The sequence below is a fragment of the Argiope bruennichi genome, chromosome 3, assembly GCF_947563725.1.
Source record: "Argiope bruennichi chromosome 3, qqArgBrue1.1, whole genome shotgun sequence".
Classification (NCBI taxonomy): Eukaryota; Metazoa; Arthropoda; class Arachnida; order Araneae; family Araneidae; genus Argiope; species Argiope bruennichi.
In genome coordinates this window covers 53179483-53202095 of record NC_079153.1, presented here as the reverse complement: position 1 = coordinate 53202095, position 22613 = coordinate 53179483, and the positions used below count along the sequence as shown (strand labels likewise).

The 22613-nt window shown below is 30.2% G+C and overlaps 1 protein-coding gene across 1 annotated transcript in view; it reads right to left on the bottom strand.

The window, feature by feature from the left end:
• LOC129963155 (CUB and sushi domain-containing protein 3-like) overlaps positions 1 to 22613 on the bottom strand; it is a 68283-nt gene that overhangs the window by 10141 nt on the left and 35529 nt on the right. The window contains exons 3-5 of the mRNA XM_056077269.1: positions 21782 to 21885; positions 5926 to 6351; positions 1522 to 1698 (exon numbers count right to left, since the gene is read on the bottom strand). Of these exons, the coding sequence (XP_055933244.1) occupies positions 1522 to 1698; positions 5926 to 6351; positions 21782 to 21885 (707 nt within the window). The remainder of the gene's footprint in view (positions 1 to 1521; positions 1699 to 5925; positions 6352 to 21781; positions 21886 to 22613) is intronic.

Here is a 22613-nt window from a genome sequence, read left to right as displayed (position 1 = left end):
TCTCTATTGTGCTTGTTTCAAATCCGGTGTCTTAAATCAACTAAATAAATCAACTAATCGCCATATTTCGTTTTTAATAAATTTGTCATAATAGCATCTGGCAGAAGTGCAAATGCGAAATTAATAACTAGAATTATTCCCAGAAAAATAAAAGAAAGAAAAAAAAAAAAAAAAAGAAAGAAAAAGAAAGGTTGCAAAATGATTTTGGACTATCTTGGCAAAAAACTGTTTCAGAAGTTGATCCTAAAAATTCCCTAAAGTTGATTTAAAAAATACAGAAAAATAGAAAGCTACGATTATATCATCTAATTTCCACAAACAACAAAAAAAATTGGTGAATATTTAAGTTTTACTTGATTAGCAATTTTTTCAATTAACTAATTATACATAGTTTGGTATTAAAAATTATATGAAATTTAAAAAATATAACTGCAAAAAAATATTTTTCTTTGTAGTAACTATTTCATAAAATAGCTGAAAACAATTTTTTTTCCCCAGTGAATGGCAGCCTGAAACTTTTTAATATTAACCACTTCCTTGAAAATTATATGCTATATATTCGCTGAAATTCGATAGCAATGCACTGGGGTAGGGAAAAAAGGTGTTACATCAAAAAAATGTGTAGTCACTTTATAAAGAATTCAAAAGACAATGTGATAATGGACTTAAAACAATGGAAAACTAAAAGCAATTTTCAGTCATTAGTTCTTGTTTAAATAAATAGAGTAATTTAAGTAAAATTAACAAACAAACTTCAGATAGGTATACGATACCAAGAATTCATCGTTTTCATAGCTTTTAGAAAAGCTGACTTTTGTCTGACAAGGAAGTTAGGTAAAAATACTTTCTTTTATAACTTGTCTGTTTAACCTGTTGAGGTTAATAAGTACTTAAAGTTCAAATGTCTTGCTGGTTTGTTTAGTTGAAGTCGTGTAACTCTAAAACTCAACACCAGTTTGCAGGTGTATATTTTATTGCTGCGGTGTTTAAAAGACAGCATAATTTCCTCATAGCAGAAATAATAAAACCTTCAATAAAGACCTTAAGACCTTCAAAAATAGAAAATTACAGCATTTACTGATAATAAATTTGCCAATTCATAAACTTGAAAACAGACAGACATTTTTAAAAAATAGATAGCCTATGTGCCCATGAATTATGTTTTATTGAAGTGTATTTTAAACGGAGGGTGAGTGATTTATTAGAAAAGAAGAGTAGATTTTTCTTTCCTCAAGTCTTTAATTGTAGCCACCAAAAGCAAAATTTTTGCAAAAAAAAAAAAAAAAAAAAAAAAAAAAATGGTAATGCAATGTTGAAAAAATGCGTTTTAATTTCGCCAAGATCATACTATTTTTGAACCTTCCTAACATGGTAAAATTGAATTAAATTGAATAACATTTATTAAATCAGAATTAATGCATTCTACATAGGCATTGACAAGTGGCATGGTAAGACCAATACGTTAAATAGTACTGAAATAAATAATTCTCCGGTTAGACTAAAGGAAATGGAGACATTTACCTGTACAAGAAGGCAGAGTATCATTCCAGTGGTGGTCTCTTACACATTGTAGGAAGCGCATGCTTTCTTGTGTGTCATTGAAGACCCGATTGTTGTCGCAAGCATAGATAGCTGCACTGCCGTTTCGCTCTACGAGGTAGCTACCTTCTCGAGCAGCTAAAGTTGGACAGCCCTGAACTGAAAGAATACAAATATAGAAAATTATCCTTAAACATGTATTTCAAATGTCTTTAAATTTATAGATAAAAAATTCAAGAGAATACTATTTTCTTATTACTATCTAAATATGTGTAAAGGCAATTTCAAATATCGACTTTTTTTTAATAATAATTATACTGCAGATGCTGTCAGGTGATGGCAGCACTTTAATTGGATGCAGCTTATAATAGAGCAATATCTCCAAAATGCACATTTTGAGATTTAATCAGCTGCTTTTGTAAAACGTTACAGAGAAAATTTTAATGCTGCATTTCTACAAAATTATTCCATTATAAATAATCTGTTTTGAAATGGATTCACAGAAAACAAATGAACGATAATAGAGAGAAACATAGATAATTCCCTGGCGCTAATCTTAGGAAACTTCAGGTAGACAAAATAGCTTATGCCACTTTTTAAAGAAATATGTGGTAAGGAAATGAAACCTTGTCTGAGTGTCATTTGCCTTCGTTAAGTACCTGATGACTTTAAAACGAAAAAAAATCCCATTATACCCCATGTCAACTTACCTTAAGTTAAGCCGCCGCACTCAAAAATAATTTGCAATAGTGATTGCAATGTATGCACCTGTTGGTTGGTTTCTGATGGTAGCCAATTTTACTTAGACCTATAGAAATGCATTGCAGTTAGATAAACTAGGTATATGAGATTCATTGAAATCTCTCTTTCTCTCTCACTTTTATTTATTTATTTGCAGGAAAGGAATCTTTTAACACAAAATCCTGCTTGATGATTCAATTTCTGCCATTCAATATTTTGAAGTGAATATCTTTAGATGCCAAGCTTCATAATCATGTATGTTCAGATGGTAAAAATGGTCCAATAAATCATAAAAATAGTGGAAATATTTACCATTCCCATAGAAGAAATAAAACTATATAAAGAATCCGAATCATTACAGCTGTAGAAATAACGTCGGACGACAGTTTAAAGTAAATGATATAAATGAAATAACTGTCTGGATATATGCCAAATGGATCGATTCTGAGGGAAGTTGCATTAACTCATACCGCTACTGTTCAAAAATGTATTAAATATTTGCAATTTTTATCAGAATAGAGATGAATTCAAATTAATTCTGCAGATCAAAGCATTTTTTCGATGTGAGGTTTATATATTTTATTGCAGTTTTTTTAAAATTTTATTATGGCAATATTAGTACATTTAGGAGCAGAACTATTATAACAATTTCCAAAACTTCGCGTTTTTTAGCACATAAATGATATTCAAGATTGGCTATACCACGATCAGATACTCCAATGCTTAAGCAGTACTATCACATAATTTTACAACCGATTCCAAAATATAAGTAATTTTGGACTAAACACTCTAAATGAGTAAACGTAATGATCAAAGAATTATTTGCAATGTGCAATAAAGTTAATCAATAAATAAATTGGTGAAGTAAGATTAAATTAGAATGCCAACCCCTCCCTCTAGTTTCCGATATGCCATATATTCCATTAAAAGAAATCTAAATAAAAAAATTATTATAAATAATAGATTTTTCTCAATTTAGGACCCCCCTCCCTTATATAATGGGTAATTTTTTTCAAACATACTGCATACACACTTATTGTATCTTTCTTAACTTATAACTGTAAATGAAGTGATCGTAAAAGATATAATTATTCCATATAATAGGATTACATTTATAGGTATATCTTATAAAAGGTCTGATTTGTTTTATGGCAGTAATCTTATTACTAGTAAAAATAAAAGAAAAAAAAATTGGGCAATTTTTAAAATGTAGACATTATGAAAACTTAAGACTCCAAAATGTTCTTTAATAATGTTTAATCACGGAATATGGTAGTACTGGCTGCTATAGTAATGACGAATATTCGCAATAAAACTTTTTTCTATAAAAACTTCTTTTGCATGTTTTATGAATATGTATTTTGGAATCATCAGCAAAAGTACAGATACATTTTTATCCCTTTAAAAATAGAATGATTGACGTATATTTTTAACAATATAAAGTAGGATGTCCAAATTTTTGTACTTAGAAAATATAAATCAATTAAATAGAGTAATAAGAACTTATTTTTATGTTTTTATCTTTTATATAGTATCTTATTCGTTTGTTAATGAATAAAAAACCTCACAAAAGCAAACGAAGACTCTGAAATAAAAATTGTACTTCAAATTCACCATTATAAGAGCATCTTTATACAACCTTTTTATTGCCAAACGACAATATATCGTCATTCGCAATAATAATTGCGAAAAGTGCAAACAAGGATATCTCGTTGCGTCTGCGATGAAGCATTATTTTTCAACAAATACTGAAATATAATTGGCATTATTTTATACCTCCTTCATTTCATAAAACGTTTCTTTTACAATTTAATAGACATTATTCTTATTTTGGTTTGATGAACTTTCCTCCGAATTTCAGCAAATTCTTCAAACAGGTCCGGCAATCAGGCCCAATTAAAATTAACCCTTAACACTCCATTGGCCCGTTACAGGAACATACGTTGTAAATAACCTTTAAACAGAAATCATTGAATTTTTTTTAAAATTCAAACATACAGAGACCTTTACTGAGATCATAATTATTAATTTTGGTTGTCAATCAACGTAATTTGATAGTCTATTAAGTAATTTAATCGGCAAATACAGCCAGCAAAGCATTATAAACATCTAATTAATTCGATAGCCAAGAAGCGTTAAAAGTTAATGAAACCACTAACTAATTCTATTAAAATCCTCTCTCAAACCAAGCAAAATCGCATTTCCCGATCTCTCCTTTCATGCAAGCGATGTATTATTATGGTTTAATTCCATGATGCCAATACTATTTTTATACACGTTGAAAAAAAATACAGTGAAAACCATAAAACTTTAAAAGGGTTTAAAAGAATCGAATATAATTCATCTTAGAAAGTCGAGAAAAATGAATTCAAAATCATTTTATGATAAGATTTCTTACAAAGAAGCTTTCTTTTTGAAATGATGAAATTCGACAGCATTTTCGATTAATAAAACTTTTTTTCAGAGATATAAATAAAATAATCTCAAATATTCATTCTTGTTTTAAAAGAATTTTTTCTATATATTTCAAGTGAATTTGAGAATATTATGCTGGACTATTTCATTAAAATTCAAATTACTAGGCTACATCATGTCTGTTTTATGTGAATCATACAACAGAAAGGAAGAACTCACATGTGTTATATCTCCACATACAAGCAATGCACAAACATTTTAAATTCCTTTCGAAGTTTATGATAATGAAGTGAAATAAAATAATTTGGAACAAAAATGAAATATATAATTTTTTTTAATATTTAGCCTTTATTTCTTCATCCACCATTAATTACATAATTAAATAATAGAAGCTATAATTCAATACCTTTTTTTTACTTTTTCGTATACGAAAAATAGAGAAAATATAGTAATCGTCAAAAAAAATTCGAACTCGATATTTTGACGAATCTCCACGCCCTGAGTTCGAAAAACACATTTTTAGAAAATATCTGTCTCTGTCTGTGACAAAGATCACTCAAAAAACTCATTGAGCTTGACGGATGAAATTTGGTATACGGTCATTATACCAAATGTGTAGATTTCTATAAAAGGAAGTGTGTTTTTCCGGTTAAGTGTTATAAGTTAACACTATAACATAATGTCGACACCTATTAAATTTTGAGCCAAATCAAAAATTGGGCATTGTCGGTCTGTACTTTCAGAAACATGTAAACTAAGATAACTCGAAAACACAATAGTTTAAAGATATGGGATTTTCTGACTACAAGTAAAGTACAATGTCAAATTTTTATTGCAATCGGTTGGGAAAAACACAAATTAAATTTTCGAGTACTATTAACCGCTTCACAGGGACAATCGCCAGAAATCCCGCCAGTGGATTGCACGATTGATAATGTAGAAATGCCAAATTCAAGCCAAAGGTAAATATTTCGTAACTATTGTACGCCAATGCCACGCAAGGGTTCTCTAGCATAACACTTTTATTAGAAAGTAAGCGAAAAAGTTTTACGGAGATCACTCTCGCTAGTTTCCTAAGCTATTGTTTTCACAACTCATATAATCTCAATCATGCGTTATTTTAGGAGCCATTGCCATATAAAAATCATTCAAAAATATACAATTATATAATTCTCACCAGAACTACATTCAAATAACTTCAATATCTATCTCTATGGACCAACTACTGACCTTTATAATAAGCAAGAAACCCGCTGGCAGGTAGAAAGGCCACGGTTTTGAATCTGAGTTCCATTCCGTTGCTGGCATCTACCTCCGCACTCTGCAGAGCCTCTACTTCCTCTCCACAAACCGAGAACCTCTTGGCTGTGCCTTCCATGACTGTCAAACTGTCGTCGTCACAACGGAACATCATATCGGTCATATGCTGGATATTCATTGCATAGAAAGCATCCGGATCAGATAGCGTGGGAGTGACATCAGAGGCTTCACGCAGGTGGAGGTGCAAGACCTTCAAGAAGATGGTCTGGCCATCTGCTGCCGATACTGTCCAACTGCATTCGCGAAGCTTGGGATAGTATTGAGGATATCCAGGAGAGGCGATGTAACCTTCTCCGGAAGTTATTTTGGAGTTGCAGAACTTATTCACGTTTGCATCTGGAAAAAAAAAAAATCGAGAAAGAAAGTTGAGTGAATGAGCTGAACGTATGACAAAAATTCTCGCGACTACTTTGAGCCAAAACATAAAATTAAAATGCATTTTTATGGGGAGGGGTTATAGACTATTCATATTAATTTTCTCAAAGAGTGGCAATCAAAGTGGCTGTTCTTGAGATAGAAGCATAAAGCGTGAGAAAGACGGTGGTGAATATAGGTGAATATAGAGAGAATAATGATATCTTTACTATAACTAGTGAAAATGATCTTGTTTACTTGTTTCATAAACTTTTGCATTTATAAAAATAGAACTGAACTCAAATTTCAGTCAATCATTCAGCCAACCTTTGATATTCATGCATATTGTTTGTATTTGATTTGTAATATTCGTTTAGTCAGAAAATTGAAATTACATAGATTTTTGAAATGCAACAAGAAATGAAAATTATATATAAAATTTTAAAAATATAATTTTAAATTATAATTTTTTTACAAAAGTAATAAAATGGCAAATAATGAAAAATGCATGTATCTATTAATAAAAATTCTGCTTTTTAAAAAATTTAGATTTGAATAAATTTGGAGCTACTTTAAAATCGTTTGCAAGCAGCATTATTTCGCTGTTTTAATTTCATGACGACAAAATCGACTACATTTTTGTTGTAAATATTAATGATATTTTTTTTAAATATATTTTGGTGGCATCAAACGGTCATTTGGATTCTGCCGAAGTTGTGAAATTAATATTTTGAAAACTGAAAGCCTTGATAGCATTGCTAAGAGTTTCTCGATGGGCTGCTTAAGACATTTCAACAGTTATTCGAATACTCTATAAGACTCAAATAGCATATCTTCTGATTGCTAGATCACTCACTGTTAGTAGGCAATTATTAGAGTACTGGAAAAAAAATTCTGAATATAGTAATAAGATAATCAAATAAAAATTTTACTGTTTTGAATTTTGTACATTATAAAGATGTCAGTTTGGCTTGATATTAAATTTATTATATTATAAAAATTTAACAGTAAAACCTATATGAGTACTTAGTTTTAAGTCAGGCCAAATAATTTTTAAAAAATGAAATAAAAAATGAGTTTGCCTTTTAACAATTTCTGATGACAACAGACGGAATATAAATCTTGTAAACAATGAATCCATTATTATTAAGAGTATGCATATAAAATATCCTAATAACATGAGTTTTGCTTGAAAAATAGACTGAATTTTGTAGTTAAATGAAATATTTCTTCCTTAATTTAGCACTATAAAGGTTTAAGTATCGAAATCATCTCAGCGAGCGTTGGCAAAATTGATGCTATTTGTCCTCCTTCATGGATCTTTTTTTCCACCTGAGTTAGTGGTATTGATCTCAACCAATAAATAACACCATGTGATAAAAGTCATCCAAAAAGACATAAAAGTAAATATACATCCAGATATGTTCACGGTGATTCTTTTTTCATTCATGAAGTTGTTGGACCTAAATGTTCCGCTCGTTAAACAAATAGCGCCCCATCTCTACGAACATATGTCTAACATTCATTCGCAAAATTTTATCACTTCAATTTAGAGGTTTCTGTAGTAATGGTATCGCTGTATTTATTTTTTATATGTGCAGGTGAAATAAAATACTTTCTGTATTATGAATGTGCTACATGGTCTCTACAGTTGAGAAAGACTATGACTCTGAGTCATAGTCTTGGAAATTGAAATGTAAAAGCCTCTTTGATGCAAAAATAATATGATTAATCCAGCGCAAAGTAATGAGAATTTGCTTATGAATTAGGAATTAAACAAAGAATGGTGTTTGAGATATTTACTTTTTCCACCTGCAAAAAAATAAAAATAAAAATAAATAAAATAAAAAAGCTTACTTGACTATGAAAAGTTTACCACGGAATATGTATTATTAGCTTCATGTGATATATATCAAATGAAAATTAATTTGAGATCCTTTGCTTATCTTACAGGCAGAAAAAAAAAGAAGTAAAGTCTCGGTATAAACTTAGACATTATGTAGTTGGGTGATAGATGACATGAGCAACTACGTTTTTTATGTGACTGTGACGTCACAAGCATAAAAATTTCTTCAGTATTGGCATTTATTAAAAAAAAACATTTAATTTTGAACTTTCGCAAAATATTTATAGGAGTTCAAATAAATGTTAGAGATTTTCCACAGATTCCTTTAGCATCATAAAGGTTCTCATTTATAAGAATTGGTTTCATTCAATATGATCTAAGAAAATGACAAATTTTTCAGATATAAATTAAATATTTAAAAGAATTCGAAAGCCGCTCCTATAGTTTGTATATTTCCTTTCCACTCAAATTTTAAGTCAAAAGCTGTTAATTGCATTCACAACATTCGTCTTTATAGTTAATTCACAAGAATCAGTTTAAAAGTTTATTCTAAAAATTTAAATTTCCAAAATTTAATTTTAATTTGTTTTAGTTAGTTTTCAATTACTTTTAAAATGAAGTTGTAACTAATGCAACATCTTGCTTTAATTCCTCTATAAATGCGTATGAATCAGCATAAATTTCCATCGTTAAATTTAATAATTCATAGATAAATAATATTTACAAATAAATTATCTAATGACTCAATTCAGGATCAGCCCTTATTTATAAATTATGTTAAAACTGCAAAGATACGATGAATTTAAAACAGGAATATCAAAATCTTTTTGAAGAAAACCATAGCCGTTAACAAAACATCACATGCCTGTGTCAGAGTTTCAAAAATTATTTACAACATTAATTCATGTGACAAAAGCAGAGCTGCAGATGTTTATTATCACCTGCCTGTGCAATGAACCGATTCAATGGAGTGTTGAAAGTACATGTATATGCATGAATCAAACCACAATCACATCTGCTCTCATATCTCATCTTCCCACAATGGTTAAAAGCCATTTAATTCAGCTGTTCACATTACTATAACCTTACTAGCAATCGTCACCCAATTTTTTAAATTAAACAGTTGGAGTGAGGTAAGTGTTAGGTTAAATGAGCTTTAGATATGCAGAAAAGCAAAATCTACTTCTCTATTTTAAAAGCCATCGTCATATTTATTTTTTACCAGATAAGAAAGTGCCAACAGTGTATAAAGCAAATGTTAATAGTTCAAAACATTTATTTCATGTACACTGAATAAAAAATTAGGCGTGGCAAACAGCAACGTAGAGTAATTTTCAAAGTTCAACATGATTCTGGAGAGCGTTGAGCACCTCCTCGCCATAATTATACTGAATTACCCTCATCATTATCTCTGTACTTTTACATAATTAAAAAATAATGTTTAATTAGTATTAAAATTGAACATTTCTTTTCTTCAGATATTATATTAAGTTACAAATAGGACAAAGGAAATATAAATAACTGTAACGATACTAAACTAAGTACAAAATTAGAATTGTATTAATTAAAGGGCTTCAAAATAAAGTTTAATGTCACGATGCTGAAATTTTTTTTTCTGGGATGATTCTTTTTCTATTCATTTATTTATTCCAACAAAATGAAGAGCTAAGTAAGATTTCACACAAGTAACCGCGATGTGTACAACGCTTAGGTTTTTGACAAAAACTAGGGACAATTTAGGGAAAATTAAAAGGCTCAGATTTGCAATGCCTTTCAGAGTAAATGCTTTTTTTTCTCAAAGTTTCCGAAAGTGCAATTCAAAATAGATTGAGGCCTTCCTTTGAATTAAGAGTTGCTGGAATGATAAGCTGGAAGACAATGAAAGACTTCACTGTAAACTGAACATTTTTTGGAAGCCAAAATATTTGAATATTTTATGTGATCCAAATTTGGTTGATTTTAAAATATCGTAATCTTAGGAAAGAAATTTCGTAACTTAAAAATGTTACTGAGTTAATTTCTCAGTCATCGAGTTTGAAATATACCTATATGGATGTAAAACTGTCATAAATCCGCTTGGAGATATTGGCGACTGGAGAAGCAATGTGCCATTATTCTTTTCATGAATTATTATTATTTCACTTTCATTTTCTATGTTTTCAGTTCAAAACATACTATTTTGAGTTGTAGCAATGTTTAAATAGAAGGAAGATATGGTCATTTACTTTTTTTAAATAAGTAAACAGAGGTAAAAGGTAAGTTCTATAGGAGAGTAGAGTTCAGTATTTTACTATATAAAATGCTTGTATGTGGAAGTAAAATCAGGCCGAATTCGTTAATCGTCTTTGACATGCACATTCGGATTATTTACAAGAAAAATCTCAGACACTACTTTTTTGGAGTTGGATTTTACAAGAAAATGAGTTCAAGTCGAGAAGTTTCGATTATTTATTGAGATACTCAAAAATAAATGGTTTTTGTTAATAAAAGTGTTGAAAAAATATCCATAAGATCCAATCCGAATGAATTAAATAAAGGTGTAAAGCTTTTTGTACACGAAGGGAAGTTTCGGAACAACAATTCTCCAATTAATTTCGCCATTTTGGAAAATAGTTAACCACTCCGAATGCTTTCTATCATTATTGTCAACTATAATTTAAAATAACATGACAAAATTAATACGGTATCTTTTTTTTGTGATAAGATGTAGTTTATAAAGTTGATCGACATGACTAAAATAATTTTATTAATATTCAACGATTGTTTCAAAGTTATTATTAAGTCGACGAATTTTGATGAAATACACCTTATTAAAAAAAACGCAAAGATATAAATTATTCAATTTTGATTTTTAAAAATCTTAGAATTATATATTTTTGCTTTTTAATATTTACGTATACATTTCACTCTGCTAGTTGAAAATTTTCCTTTAAAAAATTCATGAGTTTAAGTTAATTAAGTCTAGAATTTATTCAATCTTCAGTTATTCGTGAAAAAATAATATAAACAATTCGTGCAATTTGAAATAATTTAAATTTACTTTTAATAATGAATGCATTTATAAATTTATCATCAAAAATACGGCAAGCGAGCGAATCTCATAGCGATCTCAAAAAAATCGCGAGATTCTTGATGGGTGATGAATTTCGAGAGCAGGGATGGGATGTGTACCTTATAATTTCTTAACATCAATTTTTCTAAAGCATCAAGAAAATGGCTATTAAATTTTAAATAAAATTTTAACCACCCACAGTTTTGAAAAGCAAAGCCCCTACGATCACAACGCAATATTTACAAGAATATTTGATAAAGCAGCTATTCATTTATGAAATATCGAAATGAGAAGAGATAATCTTTTTTTAATTTATAATTCCAGTTATATCGGATGAAAAATGCTTCACAAAAAATATTAAAAACACGAATACATACAAAATAAGAGTTAAATTATCACATTCCCTTCAAAACTATCTTAATCACAGATATGTGGTATTTTTTCTTCTGTATTTCTGAGGTTCAGTATTTGTTTTAAATGCGCTGTGATTTACTTAATCTAAATATTGCTTATATCGGAAAGAATTTTAAGATCATTTAGAAAAACGTCATCAAATTTGACGCAATACAACGTTTAATATAATTTTTTTAAAAAAAATTAAGGCCGGTAAATCCTAATCCATTCTGTGGTTTTACTGTGAACCAGATGTGAATCATTTCCTCTGCTTCTACAGGGTTTTATTAGGTCTTGTAAAGTCCCTTTAGATGATGTAAACTTTGGAGTTTCATCCAATTCTCGCTTCAATTTCAAAAAAGAATTTTTTTATTAATTTCAGATGAATCTATAAAGATTCATTTATATAGCAATTTTTAATTAATAAATATTATAATAAACTGAAATAATAAAATGATCAATGAAGGATATCCTTTAAGAAAACTGAATCCAGTATAGAAAAATCAGGATAAAAATGTAATATTAAGAAAATAAATTTAAATAAGAAGGTAAAAGCATAAAATGTTTTTAACATTATTACAACATTTTCAAAAGTTATCTTCTTGCAAATCAGTCTATTAGCTAACATCAAAAGAGATAGCACCACATTGATTTCTAAAAATATGGTAGGATTATTGTTCAGAACCTTAAACGTTTCTTGATTATAATTTGAACAAGGTCGAGTTCATGGCCATTGCAAATCAAATCAAAGTTAAAAATTAAGGTTATTCTAAAATATACCGCAAAGAAAGGAAGGCAACAGGCTTCCATCCTGCAGTGTTGTGGATTTTCAGGCAGCTGCCTATTTCATAATCCGGCTTTTTCGCCTCGAAAAGCAATTGGTAGCGGCGTAATGACAGTGTGTGTGTGTGGGGGGGGGGGAGGTGTAATACATAAATATTCCGGTCGGAATAGGAACAAAACATTAAGGTCCTTACATCAATTTTTAATTGAATTTCAAATGTGACGAGGAGGAGAAAAACTAATGATATCACCCGGGCGTCATTTCTTCTAATATCCCACTCCGGATCCTTGAGGAGTGAAAAGATTCGCACACCATTTACTCTTGTTATCCTATTTGTCATTGTCTGATTTTGAAAGCATCTTTAACAGCTGTACATGTAAGCACAAAATAGATGCTGATTTAAAGGAACTGAAGAATGAAAAAAAAAATCATTATAAATATGAACTTTGAACTCTTCAATTTTATAGATATCAATTTACATACATACTTTAGTTTACATCTAGTTTTATTTGGGATGGATCTCGTAATTGAACCGTGGTCAGCTGATGAAAACGACATCTGAGTCGGTATCCCACCTTCTTTTCAAATCTCCACCGCATGCCAAACTGGAGGACATTTGACAACGATAGATTTAATGTGCACCAGATCCGCTTGCCTGACAGTTCTTAGACTGAATCGGGTTTCGAATCTAAACCCTTTCAGTTTCGAAGATGAGACGTCACCATCATACTACCACACACCCCTTTTAGAATCATATATCGAGTGTTTCAAAAACAATACACAAAGTATTCACAGAATTTAAATTTACTGATGGACATGTTGTTATTGTTGTTGTTTATAATGGCACTTGCCATGGACAAGCTCACTGACTAAGTCAGTGATTTTAAGCCAAGGGAGCGTCTCTTGTTTTAGTAGCGCCAACTAGGGCCAAGAGTACGTTTTAGCTACTCACGCATCCCATTCGCTTGCACAACACCTTTTTACAGGGGGGCACATTCACACCTCTCACAGATAGAACAGGAAGAACAACCATGCCCGAACCGGGACTCGAACCCAGGACGCCCAGGTCACGGGGAAGACGCGCTACCCCTATGCCAGGACGCCGGCTACTGATGGACACGTAGTTTACAAATGCAATGTAATGTTAATAAAACGTTTCAATACATTTGATTAAAAAAATACTAAAAAATAAATAAATATTAGTGACTAAATAAAGTGACACAATAAATATATGCAGTATTCGCTTCTCCCAAAAATACAATTGATCTTTTAAATGAAGGAAGTATTTAAAAGTCTCATTAATTCTACTTGACCTTTTTTTGAAAATTATTACCAAACTCTTACATTTCGCAATCTGAATGCGAGCATAAATTTGGTTAGAGAATGTAATCAAATTAACCTTATTCTCCAAAGTTAAGGCCTGGCTATCATGCAAATGAATAATTGCAATCGATTTTTGTTTTGAAAGAGTAATCTATTCGCGTCACGTAGAGAGCGATCACGCTTCACACAGACGAAGTGAACTGAATTTTCGAAATTCATATCCCAGACGTGATTCACGCCCGTAATTAATCGGCAAACAGTAGCTGAATTATTAGTGTGAAGGGAACTCACGTTGTGGTTCCCTAACTTTCATCACCGAGGTATTCTCCACGAGGCAGCTTTCACCGAGGAGATGACGCGCAACTCTTCAGTGGTGGAACAACTTTGAATATTTGCGTCCTGATATTTTAATGTAAGAAATTTGAGTTATTTTAGAAAATAAACTGATGAATATTTAAGAGGCAAAAATTTATTTAATTTGCATTAAGGTGTTTGATATGCTGTGGTGATGTAAAATATATTTGAAGGAGGATGGAGATGGATTGCCAAACGCAATCATTTCGATCGGGCATGCAGCCATCCAATACAAAGGTATGATAAATCGGTGATTATAGTAAACAGGATCTATGGTCAGTTATAAAATATGCATCACCACTCATTTATTAATTTCTCCCATAGAAAGTATGACCCGTCATTGGGATGCGGAAAAACGACAAACCACATCACCAATGATATACCTTCGGAGAAGCAAGAATTAGGCATTGGTCAAGCTACTAATTCTTCGTACACTCATGATGCCTCGAGGGCAAAAAAGTTATATTACAATTCTTATACAATAGAATTCAATCAACCGAATTCCAATTATTTGGATTATTTTGACTGAAAAAAAATCCAAACTAAATAATATTGAATTTATAATCATTTAATTAATATGTTAAGTAGAGATTTCGCTTAGCAAATGACCTTTTTCTCCTTCACTTATTCGGATATTCGAATATTCCTATCGGATACAGCTTCAATAATAATCAGGATGATTGAAGTTCTATTGTAACTGAATTACTTTTATCAAAAGCTATATCTTTTTTTATTGATAAGAAAGACATTATTCATCTTCTATTTAGCAGTCAATAAAAACGAACAATTAGTCAAATGATCGAATCTGCATTAATTTCAAAAGCTATACAGGAAACTTGCTGGTTTTACTTTTAAGAAATTGTACACAGACTATATGAAAGCATGATTTATGAACATGTGATTAAAAAAAAAGGTATCTTCATCTAACGCTGAAAGAGTCTATTTTGAAAAGTAATAATAAATGATACCACCACGCTTTGTTAAGTCAGTCATATGACAAATATATATGCTATCTAATTCACGTCGGTTTAGTAACTATGAGGCTTCATGTATTTTTCTTCTTGTAAGATGTACGATGCGTTCCAAAATTAAATTTGTGCGTTTTTTTAAAATTTTTATCACATTAGTATGGATTAAAATTTTTCTACAACAAAGGATCTAGAAGTTATATAAATAAGAGTGCATTCCAATTTTGATTCAATTATAAAAACTTTGTGAATTTATATAATTTTATTGAGGTTCGATAGCAACAAGCTATACATTTTAGACTTCAGTAATCCCATATTTTAAAATAAAGTGGAATGATTATTTTCGTCTCTTAATGTAGCGCTTATTTCAATACAGTTCATTTCTGAAACACAAAAGCAAAGGACCATAGATACTTATCATATTTCATTATCCAGCTGGAAATTTAACTGGCGCATTCGTACTTAACCCCTTAACTGTTTTATTTTTTTTACTATCTAATAAGATGACACCTTCTATTTTTGAAATATTTTCTTATTTTGATTCAAATGGAAATCTATTGAATACTTGATTATCTATGTATTCGAAGTAATTTTAATATAGAATTATAATCGTTATGAGTGGTTTATTTTTTGGTTACAATTATCAAAATTCGATAAATCGATGCACGTATGGCACTCGGGCAAAACAATTAAGTGGTTAATGAGCATGGGAGCCTGCATCTTTCAACTATTGTTCTAAGTACTGGTAATTTTCCGCTGTTATTTCATGAACAGAAAGTAGCATTTATTATAGTTCGGTCTAGAGCTTGGATCACTGATGAATGTTCAGAATGCAATTAATTATATTATAATTTCATCTTATCTCAGAGTTTTTATGTACAGTGCCAAAATAAGTTTTAGTCAATTATGCTTTTTTTTAAATTCACTTTATAATGTTGAGGGAGATAGTGTTGCGGTAGAGCTTCTTGTCAACTCAATAAATAAACACTGATTGTAAAGAATGACAGTAAACCATGTGATTCTAATTACCTGTAATTCTAGACATTTTAAACGCACTAGTCGCACTAACAAACGCTACATTTTATCTACTCTCCTCTATTCCTTTTAATTTATTAACTGAAGATTTTAATAATTACAGCACTGTATACGATAAGTCTTCAAATATTTTTTTCATTCACGATTCATATTAGGAAACGAAAAATATTTAAAACCATTTTTATTCAAGCAATATTACTCAGGTCTCAAAATTCTAGATCGATTATTAAAATATAGCATTAATTAGTTATAAATAAAAAAAAGATTTAATCTTACACCATCACAATAAAAATTTTGAAATAAAAAAAAAATCTCGAAATTTTGAATGGAGGAGACTAAGTCATTTTTAAAACCTGATCTTACTCGAGAACCTGCTTCATTATCTATGAAGCTCTGATGTATGATTATAAGTCAACCAATGTCCGACCACCTTAACATTTTTCTTTAAAACGGACAGATAAAAGCAGTCATTAGAAAATTTATTTGACAAAAAGTGATCAATATGACACGTGATATCGATGAAATATATGGAAGCTATTTCAATTTTAAATCCGTAGCACATTTTAAAATTTTTGTTTGCTACATCAAATAACTGTAAATCTAAAATAACCAGCAATAAGATATTCGGTAAATTTCGCTCCTCTCATTCTTTCTCGAACCATATAAAGCATCTCTAATGGAGAAAAAAAAAATCAACTATCAAGTCATGAAAATTTGTTTTAGTTCCCGATACCGATAAAGTAATTTTTATAAAAACTTTCGCCAGTGAAAATCGATAATTTATAAAATATAAACAGAAAAGCAATGAAATTCGGTTTATGACCTTTACATCAAAATTGTAGATTTTTATCAAATTTTGGCATAATTTTTCTATTTGCTCAAGCTAATGTAATTAGGTAAACTAGAAAATTTGGTCATGACTTGATTTGCAAATCTGTGTCAAATTTTGAACCAACTCTGTTCATCTGTTTGGCTGTCTGTTGGTCGATCTATGTCTGGGTATGAAACGGGTCAACTCAAAAGTGCAATAGGCTTAAGAAATCAAATTGTTGATATGTGTTCTTTATGCCAAAGTTGTAGATTTACATTACATTTTAGACCATATTTGCCATAGAAAAAAGTTCTAAAACACGTACTTTCGATTGCTTTCAGTATGATACGAAGCTAAACAAAAACTGCACCATATTATATCGGCCGTAGAATGCAAATTAAAAAGGAAGTACTTCTGCAGTTTTTTTTATATTATCTTGTTTACAGATAATCCTTTTAAAATTTAGCTCATAAAAGTATTTAAATTTAAAGGACACAGAATTTGAAGTATCAAGCCTTTAAAAGACAGAATTTGAGAGTGCAAAAAATGAACTGTTTTAGATGAAAGATTACGTTAAAACTTAAAAAGATGGTGAGAAACATTCTAAAGACAATTTAATTGGTTTTTATTCATCTGTATCTATACAAGTCAACAATCTTTATCCAATGGTGAAATTTGGCACATCTGTTCTTCACAACAAGAAGACGATCACTGTCAACCTTTCAAAGTTCAGAAATTGGTTAAAATAAAATTAAAAAATCATGTAAGTTTTTGATATTTTTTAGAGATAGTTTGCGAAAATATTATCTCATTAAAGATTTTAGTTTTAGTCTATCAAAAAATATACAAATATTACTTTTTGAATGACATCAATTTTATTTCATGACAATGCTTTCCATGATTTTAATAGTTTTTAAAATATAATTCTTTACAATTTTCTTATTGTTATGATGAAATTAAATAATTTCATTATTTCAAAAAACGATTTAATCATCCCATGTTCAAATTTTTAAAAAATATCTATTTTTGGACAGTAATTTCGAAATAGGATTTCCTTTTCGTTTTTATTTCGTATTATGTAACACTATTTAATTTGCAAGCACCGTAATTTTGCAATAGACTAATTTCATTAAATACATATTTTTTAGTCTATCAAATAAATGCACTCCATTGACAATTAGAAAAGCCAATATTCCAGGAGAACAAGCTGATCACTAACGGTGACTAGAAGTATTCTGAATAACAGAATACAGAGAAAAAAAAAATGTTCATCTCTCTACTTAATTTTCTTGTCAACTCCTTGCTGAAAATTTTTTATTTGGTTAATTAAAAAAGCAAAAGAAAATTTGTTGGATCATATTCAATACATTGATAAAATGCTTAGCAGCTGAGGGAAAGATATTGCATTTATTTCTGGCCCTATCAATTGTCCAGTTGCGTCATTACTTTCAGTTCATAAAACAGAATCGATGAGCGGACAATTTCCTTAGTATGACATTTCAGTGTCCCGCCAGGCGCCTGACCAGAAGTCATTGCTAATGCAGCAGCACACCGTCTGCTTCAAAATACGCAAGAAAAATCTAAAAAAACAAATTTAATCAAGCAGAAAGTAGTTTCCGCTGGCCTTGTCTCTAGTAATAAATATATATAGACGTATAGCAACACATACTTTTTTATAGAGTTATTTAATTAAATTTATATTTGAGAATTTCTAAATTTTATCATTTTAACAAAAGAGAAATTTGAAGAATTGACAATAAATATTTCTTCTTCCGAAAAAAGTTTAATTTCTGGAATCAAGAACGTTTTTTTACTTCCAAAATTAAGATATATTTTTAAAAAAATCAAATAATGAATATTTCACATTTGCTGATAGTAATAAAGTATACCTATTGTCTTTTGTATAAATTATTTTCAAATAAAACACAAAAATGAAAGTTTGTTTAAATGAATGATATAATTTTGAAGTTATTTCTGATAGTAATGGGTTTGAAATACAAATCTGCGGAGTATTCCCTTTGTCTACGGTTTTGGCGTAAGTTAAATCACCGAGAGTTAAACGACCTTATATTGATGAGATGTAGAAATATTTAAGATACATCTAACCCGTATAAATTTTCTAAAATAAAAGCTCAAATGGGACTCAGACATTTAACTTTAACGCATTTAACTTACATCAGCATGCATATCTTATTAGCACAGAATCCTCAACCTTATCACGATATTTCATGATAATGCCTACATACAGCATATCGAACATCGTATGCTGTGCTAGAAGGATATACCTTGTGCTAGAAGGATATACAACAGATTTTCAATTGAATGAGAATGGATTCAGTCGAACCTACGATCCTAAAATGCCCAAGCCGAGCCATTTTTTTCTAAAAGATTATTACCTTCACTATTCATACATTTTAAATTAATCAAATCGTTAGAAACCTTAACCCTTAGTCGGGCAGAAAAATGTGAAGTAAATAGTAAGCTTTTGCTAAATACATTTATCAGACTGGTTGCTGCCGACTGGCGGATAAAAACAAAGTTGCAAAAAGTAAATTTCCACCATTTAATCTTCCACACGTGGTCACTGTTCACAACCTTCATTGCTCCTCCATTGATAATTAACCGAAATGCCAAACAATTGCGATTTTGCAATTAAATGGATGAATTGAAAACGTATTTTTTTCTATAAATTAAATAAATGAAATTTATTTGAAATCTATCTCCCTCATGAAATTTTCTGTTGAAAAATACCAGTAAGTTGCTTAAGTATAGTAAAATAAAATCTGTTCAAATTTTTCACTCATAAAAATTAGAATTATATGTATATTATATAAGCTTACTATCTCTTATAAATATTTTTTTTCAAAATTAATTAGAAATAATGCATTTGAAGAGAGCAGACTTCCAAAACACAAAGTAATATTTCAAAAAGTTGTTAAATATACAGGGTGTTTATAAAGTCCCGGACCCATTTTGATGTTTAATAACTCATAAAATAATAAAGATAGATTTAAATTAATAACATAAATGGTTAAATAGACTCAAAAAGTTTCATGACCCTTGTCAATGAACTTCCACGTGTGCCCCCTTCGTCGCACGGAGAATATCAAGTCGATAGTCAATTTCACGCCAGGTAGCGACAAGCATGTCGGCATCCACAGAGCCATTTGCGCACTTTATGGCGATTAACAATGCCAGAAACATGAAAGGATGCTTCATCGGAGAACATTATGCTCTTCAGAAAATCAGCAGCATCTTCTATCCTCCTTAGCATATCTGTTGCAAAGGCCATCCTCCTAGGCCTATCGTTCGGTTCCAAAACTTGAACAATTTGAACTTTGTATGCATGCAGTCTTAATTTTTTCTTAATAACCTTGTACACCGTCGAAATTGGCATATCCTGTTGCCGCTGATCTCACAGATATTCTAGGATTGTGTAAAAATGTCTCTCTGACACGCTCAACATCAAAATCACTTGTGCAAGGACGTCTGGAACGTTTTTTATCTTCGATACTTCCAATTTCTAGAAAATTCTTTTTCCACCGCAAGATTCTGTTTTTGGATGGAGGATCTTTTTGGTAAATTCTTCTGAAATTTCTCTGTGCTTGCACTATCGATTTCATTTCTTTGAACCACCATAAAATCTGTGCTTTCTCTTGTGGTGTATGCATTCTCCTTAATATCCGCTAGAATAAAACATCACATACAAAAGTACTACATAGAACAAACACATCAAAAGTAAACATAACATTGCAATAGTTGCCAAAAACAAAAGAGAGAAAAATGCAATTAATAATCAGACAATATTTAGAAAAGTACAGATATTTAGACTGCAAAATGAAATTATCTGAAATTAACCACACGTGCAGACGATATTTACAAAAGTAAAAATATTCAAACCTGAAAAGGAAAATATATCAGTTATTCCATCAATAAATGCCATAAGTTTGTTTATATCTTTATTATTTTATGAGTTATTAAACATCAAAATGGGTCCGGGACTTTATAAACACCCTGTATATATGCAATTATATTCAAATTACAAACCGCTTATTCTATACCTAGTCGTTAATATCGTTTATGCTTTCTAGTTCTCAATTCCATATACATTGTGTTATATTTATGATTCTGGCAAAGAAATCTTGAGAAGTTAGAAAATTAAAGAAACATTTTTCAACTGTTTATTTTATTGATTGATAATAATATTTTAAAAATATTTTGTGAAACAAAACTGAAGTGAGTTGCATTCATAACATAGTTTCCGCTTCTAAATTGGATCTATACAGAAAAAAGCTGACAATCACTAGTGTGTTCAAGTTCTTAACTTGTAACCAATTGACTACTGAAAACAAGTAGTCGATAAGGGTAATTAGGCTGAATGATAATAAAATGTCTTTTAAAACATTTTCCCCGACCTCTTAGACACACACACAGACAAAATTTCTATGTCTCAACATTGGGCTCGAAATTTTTGGTATCCTCTAAACATAACTGCACATTTGTATTCGGAGGGAAAAAAAACATGTAAAGGAAAGATTAATTGATGACACATGAGGTCATCATACCGTCAAAGATTTCAGAAATGCAAAGTTAAATCACACGATTCAACGTGGGACTGTAACTAATAATTTCAAAATCCCTTTAATGTGCCATAGTGAACTAAATGCAGATCAAAACTGTTGCCTCTACTTTTAAATTGGACATTGCTCTTCAGTCGCCCTCTCACACAGAAAATACCAATAATAATACTGGAATAAATATTTTTAGTTGTGGTGAGTAAAAAGATCTTTTTGTACCCAGATTTTCATATTGAAGGTAATAAAGACATTTTTATAAGCCAACTTACCTCTAACACAATCGTAGTGCACTACAAACAAGCCTTCAGGATTGAAGCAGTGTTTATCTAGCTGCTGAGAGTAACTGTAGTTGCAAGTTTTGAATCCTGAGCATCTACAATACAAAAAAACAATAATTATAACATTAATAAAAATAATTATGATTAAAGACTTCAAATAAAGTGGTTTATACTTTTAGAAAAATAATTTAATGCAAAGGAGGCATTAAATGACACTGTTTTTTCCATAGATATATGGTAAACTCTCGATTATCCACAGAACAGGCGACCCCAGATGAACGATTTCCGCAGAATATTCCCAAAAATCCACCCTCCTCTCAAATACAAATCAATACGAAAATTCTTTTGAACAATTTTATTTATATTTGAGGAGTAAGCATATATAATTATGAATAAGCAGTATATTTTTTTACTAGAAAATTTTACGTTTTTATATAAAAAAAAGAAACGGTATTTTATTTGTATATGCGCAAGCAGGTATCAGTTAAAATACTTTATTTGTACCATAAGATTTATTGAGTATTTTGGAATTAACAACTCTAATAATCGAGAGTTATACACAATTTCTAAATAACCTACATTCTAAAATTAAATTACTAATCATTCGAACTCCGAATTCACTGTAACTTTAAATTCAGAATTGCGGGGTGTATAATGTTCCCACAGAACCAAAGCGTTGTGTCGGCAAATTTCTTTCTAGAGCTATGTAAGTCAAAATACAATCTCGCAGTCTCTCTCTTTTCTGCTCTATGCCTTTCCACTCGTTTCTCTGTAATTCATTCGTCACGGATTTCAAAAAGAAAGTTTAATAACCGATTAAAAT